The sequence below is a fragment of the Carcharhinus amblyrhynchos genome, chromosome 6 (genome assembly GCF_965287045.1).
Source record: "Carcharhinus amblyrhynchos chromosome 6, sCarAmb.v2.hapA, whole genome shotgun sequence".
Classification (NCBI taxonomy): Eukaryota; Metazoa; Chordata; class Chondrichthyes; order Carcharhiniformes; family Carcharhinidae; genus Carcharhinus; species Carcharhinus amblyrhynchos.
The window spans coordinates 35,412,450-35,437,400 of record NC_137329.1 but is presented as its reverse complement, the minus strand read 5'-3'; the positions used below and the strand labels follow the sequence as shown (position 1 = coordinate 35,437,400).

Here is a 24,951-nt window from a genome sequence, read left to right as displayed (position 1 = left end):
CTAACTAGCAGCCTCACAGACATGGATTCCCAGATAAAATGCTCCTTCAGAGAGTCAGTGCAGATCTTATGGGCCGAATAGCTGCCTTCTGCACTGTAGGGGTTCTATGGATTCTAATACCTCATTAAACTTTGATCCTGGATTCTGGAACCCATATGAAACCATTTTTCTTTTTTTTTGTGGTCTCCAGGCTATAAACCCATCTTTTCCTCTTTTACGAATGCAAAGGAGGCAAGGTTATGACCCTGCTCCCTCCTTGTGTGCAAATAAACTAATCCTTTGATTTCATACTATCACGAGTTTGCTGTGGAGTTATTAATAGAAATTTGGAGCAGCATAACTGAAGAGTTGGGAAATATACTACCTCTTAAAAATCAATGAACCTTTCTGTTTAGACAGTGGTGAGAGAAGAAATTAATGTTGTTCAAATTAACTCCCCTCCTGTTCATAATAGAAATTGGGGGCTCAAATCTAGGGTCAGCCATTTGAATTTGATCAGAATTTAAGTTGGGAGAAGAGCCAAGTCTGATATAAAAGAGTCATTGGGAAGCTAAGAGGAAAACTCAGTGGCTGGAACAAATTTTAAAACAAAGTAACTTGTCACAGCAAATTCCTTTTCCCCTATGTGATATTGTTGCCCTTTAAGGGCAACATGATTGGATGGACCCTATGGACAGTCAAAGAGGGAAGCTGAGCCAATCATGTGCCAGGACATGTATCTTGGGTCGGGGAGGATCCTCAGTTGGACCTAAGGAGGAGTGTTGTATCGTTGCATAGTTAATTCTGTCTGACTCTTTATTGTAAATGATGGTTACCATTGGCAATAAATCCTTTGTTATATTGAGCCACATTGAGTTGCCCTCAATTTATTACACTGGTGACGAGGAAAATCTTTCAAAATCATTGGGGAAATGCAAGGTGCAGCTAGAGGGGAAGAAGGCTTGAGCATTGAAAATATGAGGAAGCAAGGTACATATGCACATTAAAATACCTTTGATTGGAAAGACTGAACCATTTGACCCTGAAGTGGAAAACTGGGGACAATATATTGGAAGGCTGCATTACTTTTTTGTAGCAAGTGAAAAAACAGCTGAAGAAAAGCAAAACATTATTCTGCTAATGGCCCACAGATTTACAGTAAGGTGTAACATTGCCTGATGCTCCAGATACAAAATCTTTTGACCAGATAGTTAAGTTGGTAAAAAAAATTTCAACACCTGATCTTCAATCATTATGTTGAGAAATGAATTTTATTCAGCAATTTAGGAGCCAGGGAAGACAGTCTCAGGCTTCGTGATCAGATTGGGAAAGTTAGCAGAGCACTGCAAATATGGCACAGCTTTAGGAGAAATGTTAAAAGATCATTTGGTCTGTGGTATAAACAGCTTCATCGTATAAAAGTAGTGACTGACTGAAACCAAAATCTCTTTTGAAAAAGTTGTGGAGTTCGCCCGGATGACTGAATGTGCTGAGCAGGGGTGTAAGTGAGTTGCAAGGTGAACCAAATGAGGTAATTTATTTGTGGCAGGAAACAGTTGTTGTGAAGAACAGCCCAAGTGCAAGCACAGCAGAGCCCGGAAAAAGGAATACAACAATGAGGGAGAAGCGTGTTTTTGATGTAGGGGAGAACACTCCCAAGATGTTAACTGATGCAGAAGTTATGTGTGTTTTAGGTGCAACAGAAAGGGTCATTTACAAGCCATGATGCAGAATGAAGCATCGGAACAGAATGTGCAAAAACAAAAATCACAACAGTTAGTTTAACTCCTTAAGGGACCCGAGTCGTTTATCCTAAAGCAGGTCCAACTAAGTAAAGTGTTCCCTACGGAGATAACCTTGATGGTAAATGGCAGATCTGAAAGGGCTGTAGCAATAGTATTGGGGAGCAAGCATTTTGTTACCTTCAAAAAGGTCTCCAACCATTGAGATTGAATGAGTCAAGAGCTGTATTCTCTGCATACACAAGAGAGACATTGCAAACTTTAGGGGCAGCAACATTCGGTCCACAAGAGCCAAACAGCGCAGCTACATTTCCTGATAATTGAAGGTCACAGTCCTTGCCTAATGGGGCATAATTGGCTCAAGCAGATGAAAAAAAAATTGGTTAGACATACTAAATCTGCAAGATGGAGGTTTTCAGGAGCTGCTGTGTAAAATTTCCAAGGTCTTTCAAAATGAATTTGGATATAAAAAGGGAGCTAAAGCCAAAATTTATCTGAGTCCTGATGAAACACCTAAATTTTTCAGGCCTGCCATGTGCCCTATGTACTTCATCATAAGGTTGAAATTGAGCTTGGAAGACTGGAAGATTTAGGTATCATAAAGCACATACAGTTCTCCAAATGCACTGCACCCATAGTCCCCATCCTCAAACCAGATTGTACTGCAAGAATTTGTGGGGGTCATAAACTAACAGTCAATAGACAAGAATGAGATAACCCATTCCTAGAATTGAGGACCTCTACACCAAACTAGCTGGGCATTTAAAGTACACCAGGCTGGACCTCAATCATGCTTACCACTGTTGGAATTGGATGAAGACTCACAGAGGTTGCTTATTATCAACACCCATAAGGATTCATACCAGTAAATACATTGATCTTGTGAAGTCTCATCAGCCTGTGCCATTGTCCAATGTGCAATGCAAAGTCCTTCACAAGACATCCCTGATGTAGTGGTATATCTCAACAATGTTCTAATCACAGGAGCCTCACCTGAAGAACACAGATCAAACTTGAATGAAGTTTTGAAAGTATTTAAAGAAGCAAATGTTAGGTTGAAATGGGAGAAATATACTTTCCAGGCAGATGAAATTACAAATTTGGGTTTTAGGGTAGATACAGAAGATTTATATCCTTTACAAGATAAAGTTAAAGCCATTAAGAAGGTTCCACAACTAATAAATGTATCAGAGTTCAAGTTATCTCTCGGTAAGATAAATTATTATGGTGGATTTCTACAAAATGTGCCTACCATCTTAGTCTCACTTCACCAGTTGTTAAAGAAACATTGGCATTGATGTTGGGGAGAAGAACAAAAAGAAGCGTTAATAAAGATTAAACAGGCTCTGCAGTCGTCAGCATTATTGATTCATTATGATCCAACTAAGCCATTGGTAGTTACCGTGCAGTATGGAGTGGGAGCAGTTTTGTCAGGAGTAGAAAGGCCAATTGCCTTTCTATCAAGAACGATATAAGAAAAAAGTATTCTCCAATAAATGAAGAAAGCTTGGAGGTTATTTATGAGGCCAAACAGTTTCATTAATATATTTATGGATGACATTTTACAATAATTTCAGACCACAAGCCGTTATTAGGTTTATTCAAAGAAGATAAACCAGTGCTGCCAATTGCCCCTGGAAGAGGGCAGAGATGGGCTCTCTTGTTAGCAATGTATTGTTATATGTTCCAGCATCGCCCAGAGACACAAATATCAAATGCAGGTGCAATCAGCCAGTTGCCTTTGCCACAGACAGTTGCATTATCATCAGTCCTACAAGAAATAATGCTGGCACTGCACCTGATAAAGACTTTGACAGTCTCAGCTAAGCAAATAAAGACATGGACAGAAAGAAATCCAATGTTATCGAAAGGTAAAGAAGTGCTGATGCAAAGGTGGTAATTTGATAAGTCAGAGCTGCTTAAACCCTACCAACACAGAAAGATGGAGATAACCTGTGAAGATGGGGTGTTGTTGTGGGGGGCTATGGTTATATAATTGAACCCCAAGGGAGACAACTTCTATTACAGGGATTGCACGTCTCACATCTGGGACAAAGCAGGATGAAAGCACTAGCCAGATGTAATGTGCGGTGATGGGCATTGATAAAGAAATGAAAAGAATGGTCATTCAACACTCCATTGTGAAGCCCACCAGGCCTTGCCACTGCTGGCAAATGTGCACGCTTGGAAATGGCCAGATGGATCTTGGGCAAGAATATATATCGACTTTGCAGCATCATTTTTGGGTCATGTATTTCTTATATTAGTAGATGCACACGCTAAGCGGTTGTGTGGCTTGTTAATGAAATCCACAACGGTCACTGCCACTGTTGACAAATTGAGGAAATGTTTTGCCATTCACGGCATTCTGGAGATCTTAGTGTTGGACAGCGACACATCATTTACAGTGGTGGGGTTTCAAAAATTGTCAAATCAAATGGCATTCACCATATGAGGTCAGCACTTCGCACCTAGACTCCAATGGGTTAGCAGAACGAGCTGTAAAAATGTTCAAAGCATAGATGAAGAAACAAGTCAATAGGCTTCTATCTCTGCACAGGGCCAGTTTTTTGCTGTCTTACAATACCACGCCAAATGTAACAATGGGGCTGAGCTATTTACAGGATGTTGCTTAAGGGCACATTTGGATATGATATGCCCAGATTTGGTGGGGAGGTTGGACCTAGGCAGGTGTCCCAGAAAGAAATTCATAACAAGAAAAAAAGACAGAGGCTGTGATTCTCCCAAAACAAAATTAAATGTCCAATGGGTGGGAAAATGAGAGTATTTCCTGCCCGGTTTTGAGCATACTTACCTGAATGACTCTCTGATACTCTTTGCAATGCAGAATGCCTCAGCACGATTATCTCTGAAAGCAGGGGGTGTGGCCTCCTCCCACCCAAGAGGCTGGCAGCATAGCGCTGAGTGGGTCACTGTGCCGGTACGATCTGTCAGTGCAGAGATCGGCACATGCGCACTGGCCCCACATTGCTGGCCTCCTGATAGCATGCTTTCCATGGAACCTCACTGATTGCTGCCTTTCCCAACCCCACACCTGATGGCCAGTCCTGATTATTATCCACCCTTGCTCCCCCACCAGTTCTACTGGCACAGTGGCAACAAGTCCCCCTCACTGATTTCCCCCCAATAGACCCCATGCCCCCCAGTATGCCAAGCCCCCTCTGGCTCTATTCCCCTGGCACTGTCTGGTGCCAGATGGGCATCCTCATAGAATCATGGAACCCTACAATGCAGAAAGAGGCCCTACAGCCCATCAAGTCTGCACCGACCACAATCCCACCCATGCCCTACCTCCATATCCCTACATATTATTACCCGCTAATCCCTCTAACCTAAGCATCTTAAGACAATAAGGGACAATTTTAGCATGGCCAATCAACCTAACCCGCACATCTTTGGACTGTGGGAGGAAACCGGAGCACCCGGAGGAAATCCATGCAGACACGAGGAGAACATGCAAACTCCACACTGACAGTGACCCAAGCCAGGAATTGAACCCAGGTCCCTGGAGCTGTGAAGCAGCAGTGCTAACCACTATGATACCATGCTGCTATCAGTGCTAAGATGCCCCTTGGGCAGTGCCAGGGTGCCCCTGACCTCCTAATGGGGCCTCAGTGGCCTTTGGCCACACCAGCGGGGTGCGGACACCTGTTCCCTGTGGGGAACAGTTGTAAACCTTGCTGGTGGGAACCAACTCCCAGCGTGGGGGACAGACACAAGTGGACCCGGAGAATACTGGCCTGGGCCCACTAATCATACAGAAATGTCAATTTCAATGATGTTTCCATATGGTAATCTGCCTCTTGCCAATTTCCTATGCAGAGTTGATTGCACTAAAAAAAACACTTGCGAGACTCATGACCGATGACCCTCATGAAATGCATCACCACCAATCCTGCAAGAGATGGTGCTGGCACTACATCTGATAGTTTAGCCAGTTTTAGCTAAACAAATAAAGACACGGACAGAAAGAAATCCAGTGTTATCAACAGTTAAAGAAGCGGTGATGCGAAGGTGGCAACTTGATAAGTCAGAGCTGCTTAAACCCTACCAACACAGAAGGATGGAAATAACCCTCATGATTGGGGCGGACGCTATCGAATCTCAAGGTGGGAAGCTGAGCCAGTCGTGTTCCAGGTTGTGTATCCCATGGTCGGGGAGGATCCTCAGCTGGAGCCAGGGAGAAGTGTTGAATAGTCATGTAGTTAATTTTGTCTGACTCGTTATTGTAAATAATTTTTTATCTTTGGCGATAAATCCTTTGTTACTTGGAGCCACGTTGGGCCATCCTCAGTTTATTACATGAAGAAAACGGCACCTTTTAATGTCCAGACATGGGCCAAGCGAGGAAATTTGCACAGTTGCATATTAGCATCCCTTAGCACAGAGCAACTGAATGCTGTAGCTAGGGAGGTACCAATAAAATTGTCCAGCAAAATGAAGAGAAGTGAATTGATCCAGGTGTCGGTCGAACATATAGATCTTACCTCACTGATAGTGTAGTTAGATCATAATCCTGAATGCCCTCCCCTAGACAAATTTGAGCTGTTAAAGCTCATAATACAGTTAGCATTTAAAGAGCGGGAAAGAGAGAGAGAAAGGGAAGTTCAGGAGAAAGAAAGAGAGAAATTAGCACAATGCAAATGAGGTTCATGCCGGCTTCTGGCAGGTTTTCTGACTGGCCATGGTGGGCACCCGTGGATCGTCCCACTGTAAATTCTTGCTGGGGTGAAACCAATTTCTGAGCCTCCTGCCATATTCTCCCTCAACACCTGCTGTCAAACCTGCTGGCCAGGGCTTGGGAGAATCCCGTCCAGCGACGTGATGAGTAGAAACCCAAAGCAGGGCAGTGCTGTCCAGAGGGGATTTGAGCCTGTGTGAACAGACTCACCATAAAAAATAAGAGCTAGAATGAACCTGCTCTTGCATTCAGCAAGATCATGGCTGATCTTCAACTCAACTGCAACTTCCCAAATTATCTCAGAAATTAAATACTTTATACATGATCCCCTCATCTAAATCTGTAAACAACTATAGACTGTAAATAGGTGAGACCCATGTGCTGATCTTTATGGTACCCCCTAGTTACAGCCCGCTAACCTGAAAATACCCTGTTTATTCTTGTTCTCTGCTTTCTGTCCATTAACCAATTCTCAATCCATGCTAATTTTTCACCTTCAGTCCAAATTTTGAGTAACAAACTCTTGTGTGGAACCTTATTGAATACGTTTTGAAAATCCAAATGTATGACATCCACTGGTTTCCCTTTCTCAATTTTTCTTGTTACATCCTCAAAAATCTTCAACAGATTTTTCAAACATGATTTCCATGATTTGTAAATTGTATGTTGATTTTGCTCAATCATATTGTACTTGCCAAAGCATCCCATTACGATATCCCTCATAATGGAGTCTAGATTTCCACTTCTAGCAAGTAACCGTGGGCGAGATATAGCTGGCCTATTCTCTGCAGGCGCAAATCTCGTTATGGCCACTAAATCTCGTGAGATGGCTGTAATGGGATTTGTGCCAGTGAGATCTTGATTTGAAATTTTTCCTGCTGCATGCTGGTGACGATGCGGGAATCTAATTTGCATCAATTTAAATGAATTTAAATATAATTATATGGCTTTATACCGTGCCACTCAGCCCGATGGAATGCTCCTCCCATGATGGCGTTACCGCATGCTGGCACGATTCATCAGTGGTTTCCGATAACCTGAACCCGTCAAGATGACCACACCGGGGTACAGAGGTGCCTGGAAGCCCCAGGAGTTGAGGGCTAAAGCTGGGCATGAAGAGCCATCCAGACTCAAAATATTAACTGTGTTTCTCTCTTCACAGATACTGCCAGACTTTCTGAGCTTTTCCAGCATTTTCTGTTTTTAATTTCAGATTTCCAGCATCTGCTATATTTTGCTTTTGTTTCATAAAATGAGTTCTGCAAGCATGAAGGTGCACATTCACCATTCAATGCACACCTGGAACTTCTGTTATAGTTTGTTGGATGCTAAAATTTCTGTCAGTACTTAGCTGAATAGCTGTTGAAGGAATGTTGCCCTCTTTCCTTCCAGGGCTGAATGCTACAAGCCCGCCAACAGTAAAAACAACAGCAACTTTTAAAATCAACGCAGGAAGATGTGAGCTAAAGCGAATCAAAGAGAAGTTTAAAAGCAGTCTAAAGCAGGTCTCTTCAGGTAAAAAGCTTTATTTTTATGGACTGCAAGTCACTTAGGCTGCTAGCTCAGCTTTTTGTTAAAGATTTTAAAAGAAAATTGCTTGGAGTATTATTGCTCCATCTGCACAATTTCTGCTCTTTTCTCAGCACAGAGAAGCCAAAGACCAAATAGACATAAGTTTTTCTTGACAAAGTGAGTCAAGGAAGTAATTAAAAGCTTGAATCATTCGTGATCATTCTGTGCAACTGTTTACTTACAAAGTGAAATTAACTGTGTCATGTCTTTCATCATTGTCTTCGTTAATTAAAAGTTTATTTATTAGTCACAAGTAGGTTTACATTAACACTGCAATGAAGTTACTGTGAAAATCCCCTAGTTGCTACACTCCTGTGCCTGTTCGAGTTCACCGAGTGAAAATTTAGCTTGGTCATTGCACCTAACCAGCATGTCTTTAGGACTCTGGGAGGAAACCGGAGCACCTGGAGGAAACCCACGCTGGCACAGGGAGAATGTACAAACCCCACACAGACAGCAACTCAAGCCGGGAATTGAACCCGGGTCCCTAGTGCTGTGAAGCAGTAGTGCTAACCACTGTGCATCAAATTAAAACTCACTTCACTCAAACACAAAGACGTTTATTTTTCCCCTAGTAAATTACACAGATTATAGCAGAACTGGAAGTTAATTAACGTTTACTTGGAGTTTCTTGATTGCCTCAGTCAGCAATATGTAACAGGCATACAGGAAAAAAAGCTTCATGGTTTGTGCTGTGATGTCATTTGTGGTAAATTGAGGTGCAGCAATTGACTTTAGCCTCCCTCACTTAGGGAGAGAAGGAAAAAATGTTTCTTTTTGTTCCTGGTCCCGACCTTGTGATCTCTTCTATATGTAGACATTAGCTGAGTACAGGCTCAGGTTTGGCTTGCTGGCCCTGAGGGCAGGTAGCTTGTCAGCACTAACTGTCTGGGCTCATGTCTAAATAAAGACTGCTTTGTAATGTGGAGAAGGAATGGAACTCTAGAGGGGAACCAAACCTAGCAGTTGTCAGTATCTACAATATTTGTATTATAGTCCATAACCCAGTTAAATTCAGTATACAATTTCTTCAGCTCCCTGTCTTCACTATTCATGATGTGGAGTTACCAACATTGGACTGGGGTAGGCACAGTAAGTTGCCTCACAACATCAGGTTAAAGTCCAACAGGTTTATTGGTAGCATGAACTTTTGGAGTGCTGCTCTTTCATGCACTCACCTGGTGAAGGAGCAGCGCTCCGAAAGCTCGTGCTACCAAATAAACCTGTTGGACCTTAACCTGGTGTTGTGAGACTACTTACTGTTCACTATTCAAGGTTAAAACAAATTATGTTAAAATTTGTGGCAATTAATGAGTTGATTATGTACCCCAAAAAATATTTTTAAATACCTACCAACAGCAAATTTCCATCACAGACTTTTACACTTGCTCCAAACCAATCCAACTTGTTGAAATATGGATTAGATAAATTAAAAACCCTTTCCTCTTAACTAATCAAGCTCTCTTGTCTTTATGTTAATACACAGCAAAACCTGGTTTTCCTAGTACAAAGAACTGTCAGCTGAACTTCGTAAATGTGAAGTGCAGCTCCTTCAAGAAAAGTCATGACCATTGGAATCACAAAGCAATGACAAATGAGGGATCAATCATTTCTGCCGTATTTGAGGTTGAAATGAAACCAGAGGAGGTGACAGGTTGGTTTGAAAAATTCAGAAGGTGAATTTACACTTTTCTTTTTATAAACATTATTTATTTTCCCTCATCTGTCTCCCTTTTTGTCTGTTCTTAATAAAAGTATCTCCTGTTTTTAGAAGTCAATGTTTTTTTGTTTGAAGAGATGTTGACCTTCAACTTGGAAGAGGCTGAACCCAAAAAAAATTACTTTCATTTGATAATTGATCTTGCATTCCACCAGGCTAAGTAAAGATTTCCTATGTGCAAAATTTATTTGGGTATGATATTTTTAAAAAATAGATGAAGACCATTAATTTGCCTTCAAACACCTGGAGGAAACGTTTCCATTTCCAAGTTGCATACAACTGATTTCTATGGTGCTGATTGGCTTGTATTTGTAATTTTTATTTTGAATGATCTGGCGTGAAAGTAAAGCATGTTGTCATTGTCAGTGGTGAATTGATGCTTTCCTCTCAAGGTTCTCAGATTTTGCCCAGCAGAAGTACTACTTCAGGTAGTTATATGGTTGGCTCTGTTGTTATGTTGTAGAAACCTGTGATTTTGGATGCACACGAAGAAAAACTGAGAAAAGGCTTCGAAAAACAACAAGAACATTGAGGAAATCAATCAACAGGGAACAGTTCTACCTGCGTGTAGCTGGAGCTGACTATGAGGTGGCTAAGAAAGCAGTAAAAACAGTGGATTTGCAGGAGCCATGTGGAACTGGTCAAGTTCTTCAGAGCAACAGATGTGGTGGGTACAAAACTGTTCAGGCCTGTTTTTTTTCTGCTTCTGCACTTGCTACTCCACACTTTTCTGTCCACTCCTCAAAAGGCTAGAAATTCATGGCCTGGTTAGCACATTGGCAGAAAGCCCTGGTGTAGGATTCACAATATAACTGAAGTAACTTTTGGAAATATTGAATTATTCTGTTACTAAATCAAGCAATACTCAGAATCATGGTTATTTTGGATTCTGTCTTTGTTGCATTTGCTGTTGTAATCAATTTTAAATATGCATAGAAGGTTTATGCAGTTTTTTTAATATGATGCCCATGCACTGGGTGGCACGGTAGCACAATGGTTAGCACTGCTGCTTCACAGCTCCAGGGACCTGGGTTCGATTCCTGGCGTGGGTCACTGTCTGTGTGGAGTTTGCACATTCTCCTTGTATCTGCGTGGGTTTCCTCTGGGTGCTTCGGTTTCCTCCCACAGTCCAAAGAAGTGCGGGTTAGGTTGGTTGGCCATGCTAAAATTGCCCTTAGTGGGTAAATATGTGGGCATATGGGGGTAGGCCTGGGTAGGATTGTGGTCGGTGCAGACTCAATGGGCTGAATGGACTCTTTCTGTACTATAGAGATTCTAAGTCTAAGACGTTTGCCAGTGTATATTTATTAGTTGCATGCAAAATGTTATCTTTGCCTTATAGATTTGATGGGCCACATTTGCTCAAGCAGGACATGTAACTGCATCTGCTATTGGTTAAACTTGCTCTTGCACATGCAGGTGTTTTAAATTTTTTGCATGGCAAATTGCTGCAAGTGTGAGCTAGTAACTGCACAGTGAGCAAAACAGGGCACTCGGGAGCTGACTGAACAGAATATGCAACTGCTTATCTCCTTAATCAATCAAACTGAAGGGTTGTGAAATGAGTAGTGCAAAAAACTAAGAGGAAAGAGTCAATTATAGTGGGTCATTCAATGTCAGATCAAGCGCCGAAATAAAATTAAAAAAGGGACAGAGTGATGGGATGAGGAGAAAGGGAATAAAAATGACAGAAAAGGAAAATAAAAATTACTTTAAAAATATCCAACAGCAATCAAAGCCTGAACGAACTAGACTCCACATGTGTAATAATTAATTTTCAGTGTCAGTGGGGTTGTTTGGCAGTTATCAACACTTATTAATCTCACCGCAGAAGTTAATTTGTATCTATTACACAGATAAAGCAACTTCATGATATTCAATGCTTTCCAATGGCGAGGCAGACAGTGTGATGCTGTATTTGTGAAACTAATGGTGAAGTGACACAATTCAGACAGCAGTTTTTAAATATTTCAGCTTAACCCCACATCTCATTTGCCTGAATTTACAGAATAATTTATTCATAAAAATGTTGAGTGTCATAAGCCTCACCATTATTTTGACAAAATCTGGACCAATTATTTTCAGTTGTTAAAGATGAATGTGTTAACTATTGACATGAGATATTGCACTGGCTTAAGATAAATAAATTTAAACACCCCTGCTAACACAATATTCTGTGACCAGATAAATGTGTTTGAAAATGTACATATTACTATCTTCAGAAAATAATTTTGAATGTTTGAATCATCACAGACAGTGTCTGGAGTGAACTAAATCCTTATACCCTTTCCCTCACTGTCTGCAATCAGCGTGGTTTTTGGAGAGGAAGGTGTATGTGGTCAACTTAATTAACAGCTGCAAGTTCTCATGGATTTAAATAAAATTTATCATGTACTCACCCAAAAAGTCTAAACACGACATTAGACACTCAGTGCGCGTGCATACACACACACACACTCACATACACACACTCACACATACAACACTCACACACAATCACTTGTGGGAAAATAGTACAGTTAGGAGTATACTTTTACAAGCTGTAAACAAAAGAACAGTTCATAGTTCAAGTGTCTGGCTTCTTGTAGGAGAAGTCATTATGGGCCTGGGAAAGAAAGGAATCTTTTCCACCCATGAATTTTAGTTTAGATCAGTTCAAATAGCTAAAGTCTGAAATTGGGATTATTGCAGGATTTCCTCAAAGAGATGAATGTTCAGCAGACACAATATTAGGCCCTTGTGATTTTCATATCAGGAGATCAGATTTCTTTAGAGGTGGACTTGGATTTAGGACCAAGCTGGGAGGCTTTGTAAGATGTAGTAGCCTCCAAGTTTTAAAAAAGTCTTCAGTGTTGCTGCCTTGGTCTGCAGCTGGTATTCAGCAGTGGTATTCTTTGTAGGCTGCTCAGGTCTCGGGTGCTTTAGACAATAAAACTCTTAATAAAGCCGAATTTTCTGGCCGTTCACGCCGGTGGGATTTTCTGCCCTGCCAAGGATGTACCCCGGCCATGGATTTCTCGGCACCATGAGGTGCAGTCAATGGAAAATCCCATTGATATCGACAGGATCAGAAAATCCCGTTGCCAGCAAACAGTGTATGCCTCCTGCTGTGAGAAAATCACCACTGGGAGGCCAGAAAATCCCGCACCCATTATCTCCAGCTGCATTGCTAATACTGGTATTGTCCAAATGCTTTGGAAGTCCAAAATTATTCTGAAACAATAGGAAATTGATAGTGCCCTTTTACACTTACTTGAGGATAACTCCAGTTTTCTTTTGTTAAACACTGACCTTGGAGATGTGTGCTGGAATTTTACCAGCATGCCTGTCCTGGAATTGGGGTGGGCAAGGATCGCGGAATAGCATTTTCCCTTGGCCTCGGGTGGGATCTTATGAACCTTGGGTGGGTGAGCAGTAAAATTCCAGCTGTGAAATCTGGAGGTTTACTAACTTTAGGTTTTGAGTAAATCACAAACAAGAACAAATCTAAATCCACAGATAGGTATGTACATTCAAGGGGTATTGAGGGAAAGAGGAAGCCCCCCCACTTGGGTGATTCAATTACAAACTCTCTGGAAGCTTGAGATAACCTGTTGAATTTACAAAAGTCACATGATCCTTGGCAGCCTTGGCATTGCTTGGCAGCAATGTCCATTTAAAAAAAACACAATTCTAGTAGCTTCCATACGAAAATAGTCTGTATCTGAAGTTATCATAGAATCATATAATCCCACAGTGCAGAAGGAGGCCACTTGGTCCATCGAGTCTGTCCTGACAACAATCCCGCCCTGTCCCTGTAACCCCATGTATTTACCCTGCCAATCTCCCTGACACTCAGGGACAATTTAGCATGGCCAGTCAACCTAACCCGCACATCTTTAGAGTGTGGGAGGAAACTGGAGAACTAGGGGAAACCCACACTGACACAGAGAGAACGTGCAAACTCCACACATACAGTCACTTAAGGCTGGAATTGAACCTGGGTCCCTGTTGCTGTGAGGCAGCCGTGCTAACCACTGTGCCACCATGTTACCCCAGTGAATAAGACATGCGTTCACAGGGAATAACCGAATATATCCTTTCAGATTGAAACTGATACAGTATTCCTAACGTACTATTCCATCTCATTTGTATCAATAAATAGGAATTCTATTCACCAGGAAAGTTTGCTGAGAAACCTATGCATGTTGCATAGCGTGCTAATGCACTCAGGCTTTCAGGATGATCGAGGAATGCCATTTCACCTTGCTTCTTTTGAGTTTTATCCAGGAGCTTGCTTCTATTGAATGTGTGGAAAATAATTTGGATGAATGTTGTCCGATGTCTCCCTGATAGTCTTAAAGGAAGTGGGGAAGGTGAGGAGGGTCATGTGTTTCCCAGTTGTGCAATGTAGACTCTTAAAACCTACCTACATAAAGCTTGGAGAGATGTGACAGAGGTGATCAGTTCTGTGAGAAAGCGAAAGCAATCAGTGGCCGTTCCAAAATGAAGCTGGCAACTTATTCGAGCTGGGATGTATATTTATCACTTGTAGTCCTAATGTACTTCAAAAGATTGCACACTTAAACACCTTAGCAACTTTAACCTGCATTATAAATCTTGTCATCTGTGACTGTCCAGTTCGTCTGTACCACCAGAACTTCTGCCCCTTTTCTCTTTCTTTTAGATTTTTCTCTGCAGAGGGACTCTGAGGAAAACACATTAGGATGAGAATTTTGCTGAGGATTCCCTGTTATGTGCCCATCTCTCTCTGTCTCACTTGAGAGAGAGAGAAAATATAAAATAAAGACTATAATAAGGGATGCAGGAACAGAGGGATTTGGGATATATATGCACATAATTCATTAAAGTGGCAGAACAGGTTGAATGAACAGTTAAAGCATTCCAACCTTTAGTAATAGAAGCATAGAGTACAAAAGCAAGGAAGTTACATTAAACTCATATAAAGCACTGGTTTGACTTCAACAGGAGCATTATATGCAGTTCTGCACACTACACTTTAGGAAGGTCGTGAAAGCATCAGAGAAGGTGCAAAGAAGATTCACAAGAATGGTTCCTAGGATGTGGAACTCTGCTTATATAGATCGATCAGAGAAGTTTGAGCTGTTTTTCTTGGTGAAAAGGTGGAGAAAAGATTTGATAGAAGTGTTCAAAATCAGAGGAGATAGGGGTATACTGTTCCTATTGGTGAAAGGATTGATAACCAGAGGGCATAGATTGGCAAAAGAAGGAATAGCCACATGAGGAAAAATTTTATCATACTGTGAATGGGCACAGTAAGAAGTCTCACAACACCAGGTTAAAGTCCAACTGGTTTATTTGGTATCGTGAGCTTTAGGAGCGATCCTCCTTCATGGTGAAGGAGCAGCGCTCCGAAGGTTCGTGATGCCAAATAAACCCGTTGGATTTTACCTGGTGTTGTGAGACTTCTTGTTGTGCCCATCTCAGTCCAATGCCGGCATTTCCACATCATACAGTGAGTGGTTAGGATCTAGAATACAGTGCCTGAGAATGTAATGGAAACGGATTCAGTTGAGGCATTCTACAAGGATTTGGATTATTATTTGAAAGGAAGAATGTGCAGGGTTATGGGGAGAAGAAAGGGGGTGATGCTGGGTGAATTGCTGGGTGAATTGCTCCCTCAAAGAGCCAGCACATGATGAGCCAAGAGGCCTCCTTCTGTACTATAATGATTCTATGATTAATGAAACTCCAACAACGAACGAACAAGAGGCAGAGATAGCTCAGGAAGCAGCTCAGTGAAGGGCAAAGTTGTCTCCCAGCTCTGCTGAGCAGAAAAGTGATGTGAACTTCAGGGACCCAGCAATGTGACAAAAATGATATGCATCACACAAGCAAATGTACAAGGTACTGGAAGATCTGCCCAGAGTTTTGAGCTGTGACTGCAAATCTGGAAGAGTCCACTTCCAGCCTGTGTGCTTCTTGTCACTCTGCAGCCTGCCTCATATTGGGTAAACATCTTCAAGGATGTGGCAGTAGATCTCACACCAGAAACCTGTGTTACTAGCCTTTATAGTTTAGATGAAATTCAAATGACTGCCCTTCATATTCTGAGCTTTAACACCTTGAAAGACTGGTGGGCTATGTGGATAACAGCTGTCAATGCATCACTTATCCTCCATACGCTTCTGTAGATCAGGATTGAGTCACTGCTCCATTGTTGTGTGGCATGTTACTCTCTCTTATTTGACATCACTCCCCCACCATTTATTGCTTGTAGCAAATAGGGCCATATTATTGCTTAATGCAGATTTTTGCCACATGGGAAGTGGGTGTCACTGGCAAGCCAGCCTTTATTGTCTAGCTCTAATTGCCCTTGACATGATGAAGCCAACATCTTATTTGCTGCAGGTACATCCATTATGCTGTTAGAAAGGAAATTCTACAATTAGATCCAGCAACAGTAAAGGAACAGCAACATAGTTGCTAGTCAAAATGGTGTGCAGCTTGACAAGGAGCTTGCATGTGATGATGTTTCCTTGTAACTGCTGCCCTTGGCCTTCTAAATGATAGAGGTCACAGGAAGGTGCTGTTGAAGAAACCTTGGTAAGTTACTGCAGTGCATCTTATATCGTACATTCTGCAGATACTGTGTTGATGAAGGGAGTGAATGTTAAAATTTGTGAAAGAGGTGCAGATCAAATGGGTTGCTTTGTCCTGGATGGTGTTGAGCTCCTGAATGAGCTGCACTCATCCAGGCAAGTGGGAGTATCCAGTCACATTTCTGACTTGTGCTTTGCAGTTGGTGGACTGGTTTTGGGGAGTTAGGAGGTTAATCACTTGCTGTAGAATTCTCAGCTTCTCACATGCTGTTGGAGCCACAGTATTTATACGCTGATCCAGTTCAGTTTCAAGTCTGTGGTAAGGCCTAGAATGTGATGGTGGGCTCAATGATTTTCAGTGATGATAGCACCATTGAATGTCAAGGGGAGATGGTTGACTCTCTCTTGTTGGAGATGAACATTGCTTGGCACTTGTTCCTTAAATGCCCAAGCCTGAATGTTGTCCAAGTCTTGTTGTCAATGAACATGGACTACTTCAGTATCTGAGGAGTTGTGAACGGTGATGAACACTGTCAATCATCAACGCTACCCCCAGTTCTGAGCTTGTGATGGAGGAAAAGTCATTGATGAAGCAGCTGAAGCTGGCGGGATATAGGACATGATTGACCTCAACAACCACAACCGGTGCAAACTGGAAAATGCTGGGATGTCCCTTGATAGGGTTTGGAAGTAAAGAATCTAATCTTAACTGAAATGCTTTTTGGGCTGGATTGTAAGCTCCCCGACAAGTGGGTTTGATGGGTGGCATGTAAATTCCTGCTGGTGGCCCTCCTGCTGCCTACATGCCCACTCCCAAACTTCCTGAAATTTTGCTGGGTGCAGGGAGGTGTTGGGCAGCCCACCTGTTCTTGGGTCTATTGATGGTCACTGAAGGACTTTATCTTGATGCTGACAATATTTTACTTGTGGCGGGAGGAGGGCCAAGTCCAGCTCAGCAGCTTTAGTTGCATGGAATGATGTTGGACTAAATAAAACAAAATAAAATTGGCCAAAAATGACTCCCTCTCCCTTTGACCCCTCCCAGCCTTCTGAACCCAGTCAACCCCCTTACCTCTCTCCTCCTTCAATTCTAGCCCCATGCCATTTCACCCCCTCACTGAGACTCTGATCATGGACTTAACTGGGCTCCCTAGCAGTGGCCACAATTCCTGCTGCAGTGCTGTCACCTAACTGATTAACTGGCAGCTCTCTAAGGCTGGGTTGCCTCTCATGATGGGGACGGAAGTCTTGTCTTCCCAACATGGAATTGCTGTGGGGCAACTGTTGGAATCCAGCGGGGTGAAGGACCCATGGCGCTGTGTAAACTCTAATCCATATGGCAGTTAAAATTTGGTTCTAGGTTTTACCCAATGAGATGACCACTGGGTCGGACTTCGAATTTTTCAGGTTAAAAATGGACACTTGATTTATACATATTCATGGTCCCATCTGTCTGCTTCTGGTGGTTGCCATAGACACGCAAAAATATACATGGGCAGTAATTGAGCGGGAATAGGGAAGTGTGTTTTCAAATTTATAATTGTGCAGCTGTCCCACTGCTGACAGGTGGAATGTCTTAAAATAACCCTCCAGCTTCTAATATATAGCAGCAAAAATGTTAAAGTTTGCAACAACTGTTGTCATTGAGTATAATAATGCTCATTTAACCTTTTGCATTCTGGATGTCATTTTATATCTCTTTCTTTTCCACATTTCTTCCTCTTTACTCCTGAATGCTACGACTCACGGAGAGATCAAGAACAAGAACTCTAGCAATTTCTTTTCTTCCATCTCTAGTTTGTGGACACTGATGTATCACTACTGTGAGCCAACTGAGATCTGCTGAGCCAGCACAGTCCATGGATACACTTGGGACCTCACTGGCCTGCATGGCTCAGTTGGTAGCACAGTGGGTGATGTTATTGCACAGAGTCATCACAGGGAGGATGTGGCCAGGGTCTGAAGGGTAATGGGAAAGGGAGGGTGCTGGTGATGGTGTAGCACTTTGCCTAAAGGCTGAAAAAAGAAGAAATCGCCACATTTATGTGCGTTACATATGCAGTTATGTACTTTGGTGTATGTTGCAAAACAGTAATACATTGATGAGTTACAATAATATTAATAGACTTTACTACTTTTACTAATAGACTTTACTACAATAATATTAATAGACTTTACTACAATAATATTAATAGACTTTACTACTTAAGATTAGTATTTACCAGTCTTAAACATCAGCATAAGCAACCCTAGAAAATAGGAAGATGCAACAATTCATTATTTCTCTAAGCCAACCTATTTTTATTGTATATTCTTCTGAGTTTGCACATTTGCAAGACATGGGGCAAGGATGGGGGGAGTGGTACGAGCTGAGTTGCTCTTGCGAAGAGCCAGCATAGGTTCAATGGGCCAAATGTTATCCTTTTGTCTTGTATCCATTCAGTGATTCATGAGTAACTGGTTTATTAGAGACTATGTGCTAATCTATCCGGGACTGAATTTAAAACACTTCACCTTGAGTATGTTTTCAATCAGGTTGACTGACATTTTGCTTTAAAGATCACAGAACTTAGGATTGTTTCACAAGCCTGGGGAGTGGTGCCAGCTGTTTCCCAAGATACCAGTAATGTTCAGGGAATCATCTCCAGTAACCTTTGGTGTGCTTGTTTTTCCATTCATGTTTGTTTGTCCATGAACGAATAACTGTGACTAACAGATTACAGAGGCTTTCTAATGTTGGTTCAATTCAATAAAATACAGATGTATGTGTGCATTTTAATATATAAATCAATGGAATGGCTAATTTCTTCCAAAGAGTGTGGTTTAATACAAAGAAAATGTTTATATTTTAAGCATTTAAACTTGCAAACATTAAATGTAATATTGTACCATTCGCCACTATATACATAATGAGTTTCATGCTTTGATCAATCTATTTGACTTTTGTCATTGAATCAACTAGAGATCATGTGATATTTATTGATAGTTACTGTTGTCCTTTTAAAAAAACTTTTAGTCTTGTCATTGGTTTGAAATCAGTGTTAAGTATGAGATATATAATTGCCCATGTTAAAATCTCATGGCTCTACATTCACACTTGATTGCGGCTGATACATTATGCACATGGTTACACAGCATGTCCTCAGTGTTTGAGATGTTCAGATAGAGTGACCCTGATAATACTATGTGCATTAATTTGAACCAGTCATTTGTGATTTTCCTTGATACTTGTAGGTATGATTCCTATTAGGAGAATGGTAAAATGTCAGACCATAACCTCTTTGATTTGATTCATTTCCTAATCAGTGGCTATGTCATAATGAATGTCTATTATCATTAGCTGAACAGCCTAAAGTGCTAAAAGGAAGAAAATGGTCTTTGCTAATTATTCTTGCAATTCTTAATCATTTAACAAGTGAATTTTGTTTTTACATCATATGGATTTTAATGTCAAAGAGGTGTTTGAGGAACAAGAACAGGAGCAGAAATTCTTGGTGGTTGTCCAGAACGCTTAAAAAGCAAGTCAATTCTGTATAATATTGAAAAAGGTTTGCATTGATTAGAAATGAGAACTTCATTTATAGCACAGGCCTAAAGCCAGATTATGATGTTCCATTTACTTTACAGGTTGCCTCCAATGGCCATTGAAAGCAACCCTGTAAAGTAAGTAAAATGATAACCATGTTGTCAGAGGCATTAAAATTTCTTTGGAAGGAGTTTTGTGATCTTTGACTACTAGCAACGGAAACTATAAATATCCACAGATGGTACATCAGCATCATGATTCCTCAGTAATTTTGTTCTCTAAGGCATGTGCCTTTGGCAGCAGAAGACAGGGAACATAGTGGTCAGAAAGTCAGCTTTCATCCTTACTCAACTACATAAAGTGGGAATTTGGAACTCACGGGTCAACATTTAAAAGAAGGATGCTGTCTGAGTATACCGTAACCTATCCAGTTCAAAAATAATTGATTAGAAACACCAGTTGTGCAGAATTGTTTTGAAAAGATCTATGCAACTCAACATCACTTCAGTACAGTACTTTGGGAACCAGAAATATGGAAGATCTAATTACTGTTTTATAATGTTTTAGCACTATTTTATGCTTCAGGTAAATATTTATATTTATGGTACTTCCTAGTTCATACACTTTTGGTTAGGCACTCTAGCATCATTCTATAATCCAGAAACTTCTGAGATCCAGAACAACTTTGTCTCTAGCAGAGTTTACAGTATCAAAAATTCCCATGTTTGCAGATAATGCATTATTACTTAGATTAAATGCAGTCTATCATGAACTCTTATGACTTAGAGAAAAGCAGGTCCTTTACATAGTGGAAGAACCTTTTGTGAATGCTCACACTGCTGGTCTAATGGCCCTGGGTTTCAGTCTTGGAGGTTCTGATCTGGCCAGCTTCAATATACTGAAGGATTGGACAGAAAGGTCAGTTTGCCAGGGTTTGTATGGGCAGCTGTGTGGGTATAGATGTGTTAAGAATGGGTAAGTGTCAATCTTGGCTAAGTGGTATTAGTCTGATCTCTAAGTCAGAAAGTCATGAGGTCAAGCTTCACTCTAGACACTACTGCGTGTAATCTGCGCTGTCATTGCAGTGCACACTAAGGGGATGCTGCACTCTCAGATGAGATTCAAACTTGTCAGATGGGGCTTAAAATATACTTTACTTTCTCTTTCCTGGGTTCTCTGTATCTCTGTATCTCTCCTTTCATTTTTTTTTCTACTGTTCCAAGTAACAAGAAGATGCCCCTTGTGAATACAATCAGGTTTTTCATTGTGTGGTTAAATATGAAGAACAAAAGTCTCAAAAAAAGTGACAAAATAATGCTACAAAACATAACTCTGAAATGAAAATTTAAATTCTTAGCTTGTATGTGCCCCAAATGAAGTTACTGTTGATTCCTCTTTAACATTAATTTCCTGTCAGCTCAGCCAGTTCTTTATGGACAAACTGAACACACAGCATATTTCAGTATAAAAGTTGAGAAATTGTACATTGATTTTCACGCACTGGTTTGCATGCCATTACCACATATTAAGAATAAAAGAGTGAAGGTCCCATTTTTGCTGACCAAAAAGGCTGCTTGCTATCAAATTAAGTTTGATCACTTGACTGAAATACTGGTGCCTTCCATAATGAAGCATGATGCCTTCAGGAGAGGAAAAGTAGTAAAGGAAAGGCAATACATTAAATTTGAATTTATACCATCACCAGCTTTATATCAAACTGATAACATTAGTGGCATCATTTAATTATTTTGGCCATACCATTTATAATGCAACCACATATTCTGGGAGAATTACATTGACTCCATCAATGCAAAATCAACGATATGACAAGCTAATTATTGCAGCTTGTTTCTCTGCTAGAACTATTTAACAACAACCTACTTCTTTTAGAATGCAGTTAATAAAACAAATGCAAATAGGTGCATATGCAATACTGATATCCTATAACATAGCAGACAATGAGTAAAAGTGAACATGCCAGTTAATAAACATAAAAAGTAGAAACATAGGTTATAAGTGTTCATTTTAGCCCCATTTCAAAGAGATTTTTCCCCTTGGATAACATCTACCTGCGTCAGTTGAGTCAACAACTATGATTTGCCCAGGAATCATGCAGTGTTTCTCACCCTTTTGTTTTTCTTCCTTTCTTCACCATTGTGAAGAAATGTTGAGTATAACTGGTGTCTTCTACAAAGTCGCAGTTTGTCAAAGTTGCAGGAACTTGGTGCACAGGTAATTGTCAGCATGATTTCAGGTCTGTTAGTTTACAGTACAGCTTAGCACATCAGCATAAGAGTACTTGGCTGAATTGTATTTATTATGTGGAATCAAGTTGAAGTTCAATAACCTTGATGATGTTCAGAATGTTTTTGATATTAGAAATTATGCAAGGGAAGGAAAAACTGAATCTGATTCAAGTCTCTGACTCCCTCAAGATGATTTGTAGGATTGCTACTAATTTAAATGATTTGATAGAAGCATGCCCAGATACATTTATGGGAATATGTGTTATCTTAGAAATGCTTTTAATTATTATAAATACTTTGCAGAAGGGGAGGCAGTGGCCTAGAAATATCAATGTATCTGGATGTACTTCTATCTAATCAGTTAAATTAGGTCGCAACCCTACAAATCATCACAAAGGAATCAGAGAGTTGAATCAGACTCAGTCTTTTCTTCCCTTGCATAATTTGTAAAAATATCTGGGAATTCAGAATTTACTGATGACTGTGAAACCGTTTTCAACTGTTAGTAAAAACGCATCTGGTTTACTAATGTAGAAAGGAAATTTGCTGTCTATACCTGGTTTGGCTGACATGTAACTCCAGGGCCACAGCAACAGCCCTCGGGTAAATAGGATTGGGCAATAAATGCTGGCCAGCCAGTGATGCCCATGTCCCACAAATGAATTAAAATGAATAAATACTTTTACTAAAAAGGCCATATCCAGTGGACAAAATGTAGGAGTAATTCTACTTGACACGCTCTTTGGGAATTGCACAGAAAGCCAGTTATAGTGAAGGGTACACATACCAAATATAGGACAATGCAATAATCTATTTAATTTAGAATAGTTAATAAAACAAAAGCCCATGAGATACATTTGCAATATTGATCTTCCAGGGCATAGAAGACAATGAGGAAACATGGACAGGTCACATGTAGAAATATAAATCAAATCATAAGTTTTTTCTTCTTTACAAAGAAGCAATACATACATACATTATAATCAAAAGCATTAGAAATGTCATAGGCAAATATATATTGCATTGAATATATTTATATTGAAGTTGCAGAATCTGTTGGACACCCATTGTCACATGTTTTCACTGTATAGTCTTTGGAGCACCAAATATATTACTAGTTCAGGCAACTTAACAACAAACTAAATAAATTAATTCTAAATAGCTTCAGGAAAAACTTGGGTTCAACAATATGCAGTAAACCAATTCACATTATAGGGTAAAATCTATCAGTTAATTATTTAAAGTATTATCTGTAATTATCTAAGTTTGTAGCAAATGTTAGTAGTCCATGCACAACTAATACAAATTAAATTCAACCATAGAAACATATATCACTATAGTACAAACATTCAGCATGCAATAATTTAAGTGTGAATGCTATATTGAGCTAAAAGCAAAGTCAAAATCAGCATGAAAGGTCAGATGTGCTTTTGACATTCTATGCGAAACAGATTTAAATCTGTTTGCAATTACATTTACTGGTGTCTCACAGTCTGCTTTCGTTATCTTTCAGCATTTTTTCCAGAGCTCCATAAAAAGCAATTTTTATGCTTTTCAACAAGTCAGTATAAAGTACACAGATTATCCTACCAATTCTGAAAACATGTTCTCTACATCTATATAGTGACTGTTCCTTCTAATTTCTGTTGTTAGTTAGTTGTAGCATTGGCACGTACTATGATGGCGAACAAGAGAAGTGTATTTTGTGTCCTGCTGGCACATATCAGGATGAAGAAGGACAGCTTTCGTGTGAGCCCTGCCCAAACTCTGAGAACCAAGGGAACCAAAGGTCAACTGGTGCACGTAATGTTTCAGAATGTGGAGGTGAGACATTTTGACAAGCTAATACAAATGGAATAGTGATAAAATTGTACAATTAAAATGCTGTAAATGCAATTTTCTTGGTTTCTGAATGACAATAACTTAAAAGTAATAGCAGTCAAGGCTATTTATCGAAGTTTGATAAAGCAAAATTAGACACAGACACATAAAGTGGTATTATGGAGGATGACCTAAAGCTTCATCAAAGAGGTAAAATTTAAAGTGTCTTTATTAAAGGAGAAATGGAAAGGTGGAGAGGTTTAGAAAGGGAGTGAAGTCATGGTCACCAATGATGGAGCAATTGCAGTTGCTCAAGAGGCCAGAATAGATGAGTGCAGATATCTGAGGCTTCTGGCGCTGGAGGAGGCTACGGAGACAGGGAAAGATTAGTCCACAGAAGAATTTGAAAATGGGGGATGAGAATTTAAATTGAAGCATTGCTTGATTGGGAACCAATGTATAAACCAATGTATAGGAGTGAAACAGGTGAACAGGACTTGGTGTGAGTTAGGACGTAGAAAGCAGAGTTTTGGATGACCTCTAATTTATAGTAGGTTGAACATGGGAGGCTAGCCTGAAGTATCTTGGAATAATCAGGCCTAGAAGTAATAAGGGCATGAATCAGCTGAGGCAGGAGCAATGTGGAGCGATGTTACAGAGACAGAAATAGTTAATCTTAGTGATGACATGGGGATGTAGTTAGAAGTTCATCTCGCAATCTAATTTGACGTCAAGGTTGTGAACAGTCTGATTTAGTCTGAGACAGTTGCCAGTGAAAAGGATGGAGTTAGTATTATGGAAGAGAGTTTGGAGCAGAGACTGAAAAATCATGGCTTCAATCTTTCCAGTGTTTAAACAAGATTAGAAATAGATTGTCATCTCAAGTATACATCCATTGAAGCTCAGATGTTATTCTTTCACATGCCATTAATGAAACTTGTGTTTGGAGTCAGAAAATTGAGGATTGAAATCCTGCATCAGAATTTAAGCCCAAATTTACTGCTGACAATGCAGTATTGAGGAAGTGCTACATTGGTAAAGGTGCCATTCTTCAATTGAGACATAAACCTAGATTCCATT

General features: G+C 40.4%; 1 protein-coding gene across 1 annotated transcript in view; it reads left to right on the top strand.

Annotated features, from left to right (window-relative positions):
• The window catches only part of scube2 (signal peptide, CUB domain, EGF-like 2), a 138,883-nt gene that overhangs the window by 71,721 nt on the left and 42,211 nt on the right, over window positions 1-24,951 (top strand). The window contains exons 14-17 of the mRNA XM_080190201.1: window positions 7,816-7,938; window positions 9,482-9,649; window positions 10,179-10,382; window positions 23,704-23,874. Of these exons, the coding sequence (XP_080046327.1) occupies window positions 7,816-7,938; window positions 9,482-9,649; window positions 10,179-10,382; window positions 23,704-23,874 (666 nt within the window). The remainder of the gene's footprint in view (window positions 1-7,815; window positions 7,939-9,481; window positions 9,650-10,178; window positions 10,383-23,703; window positions 23,875-24,951) is intronic.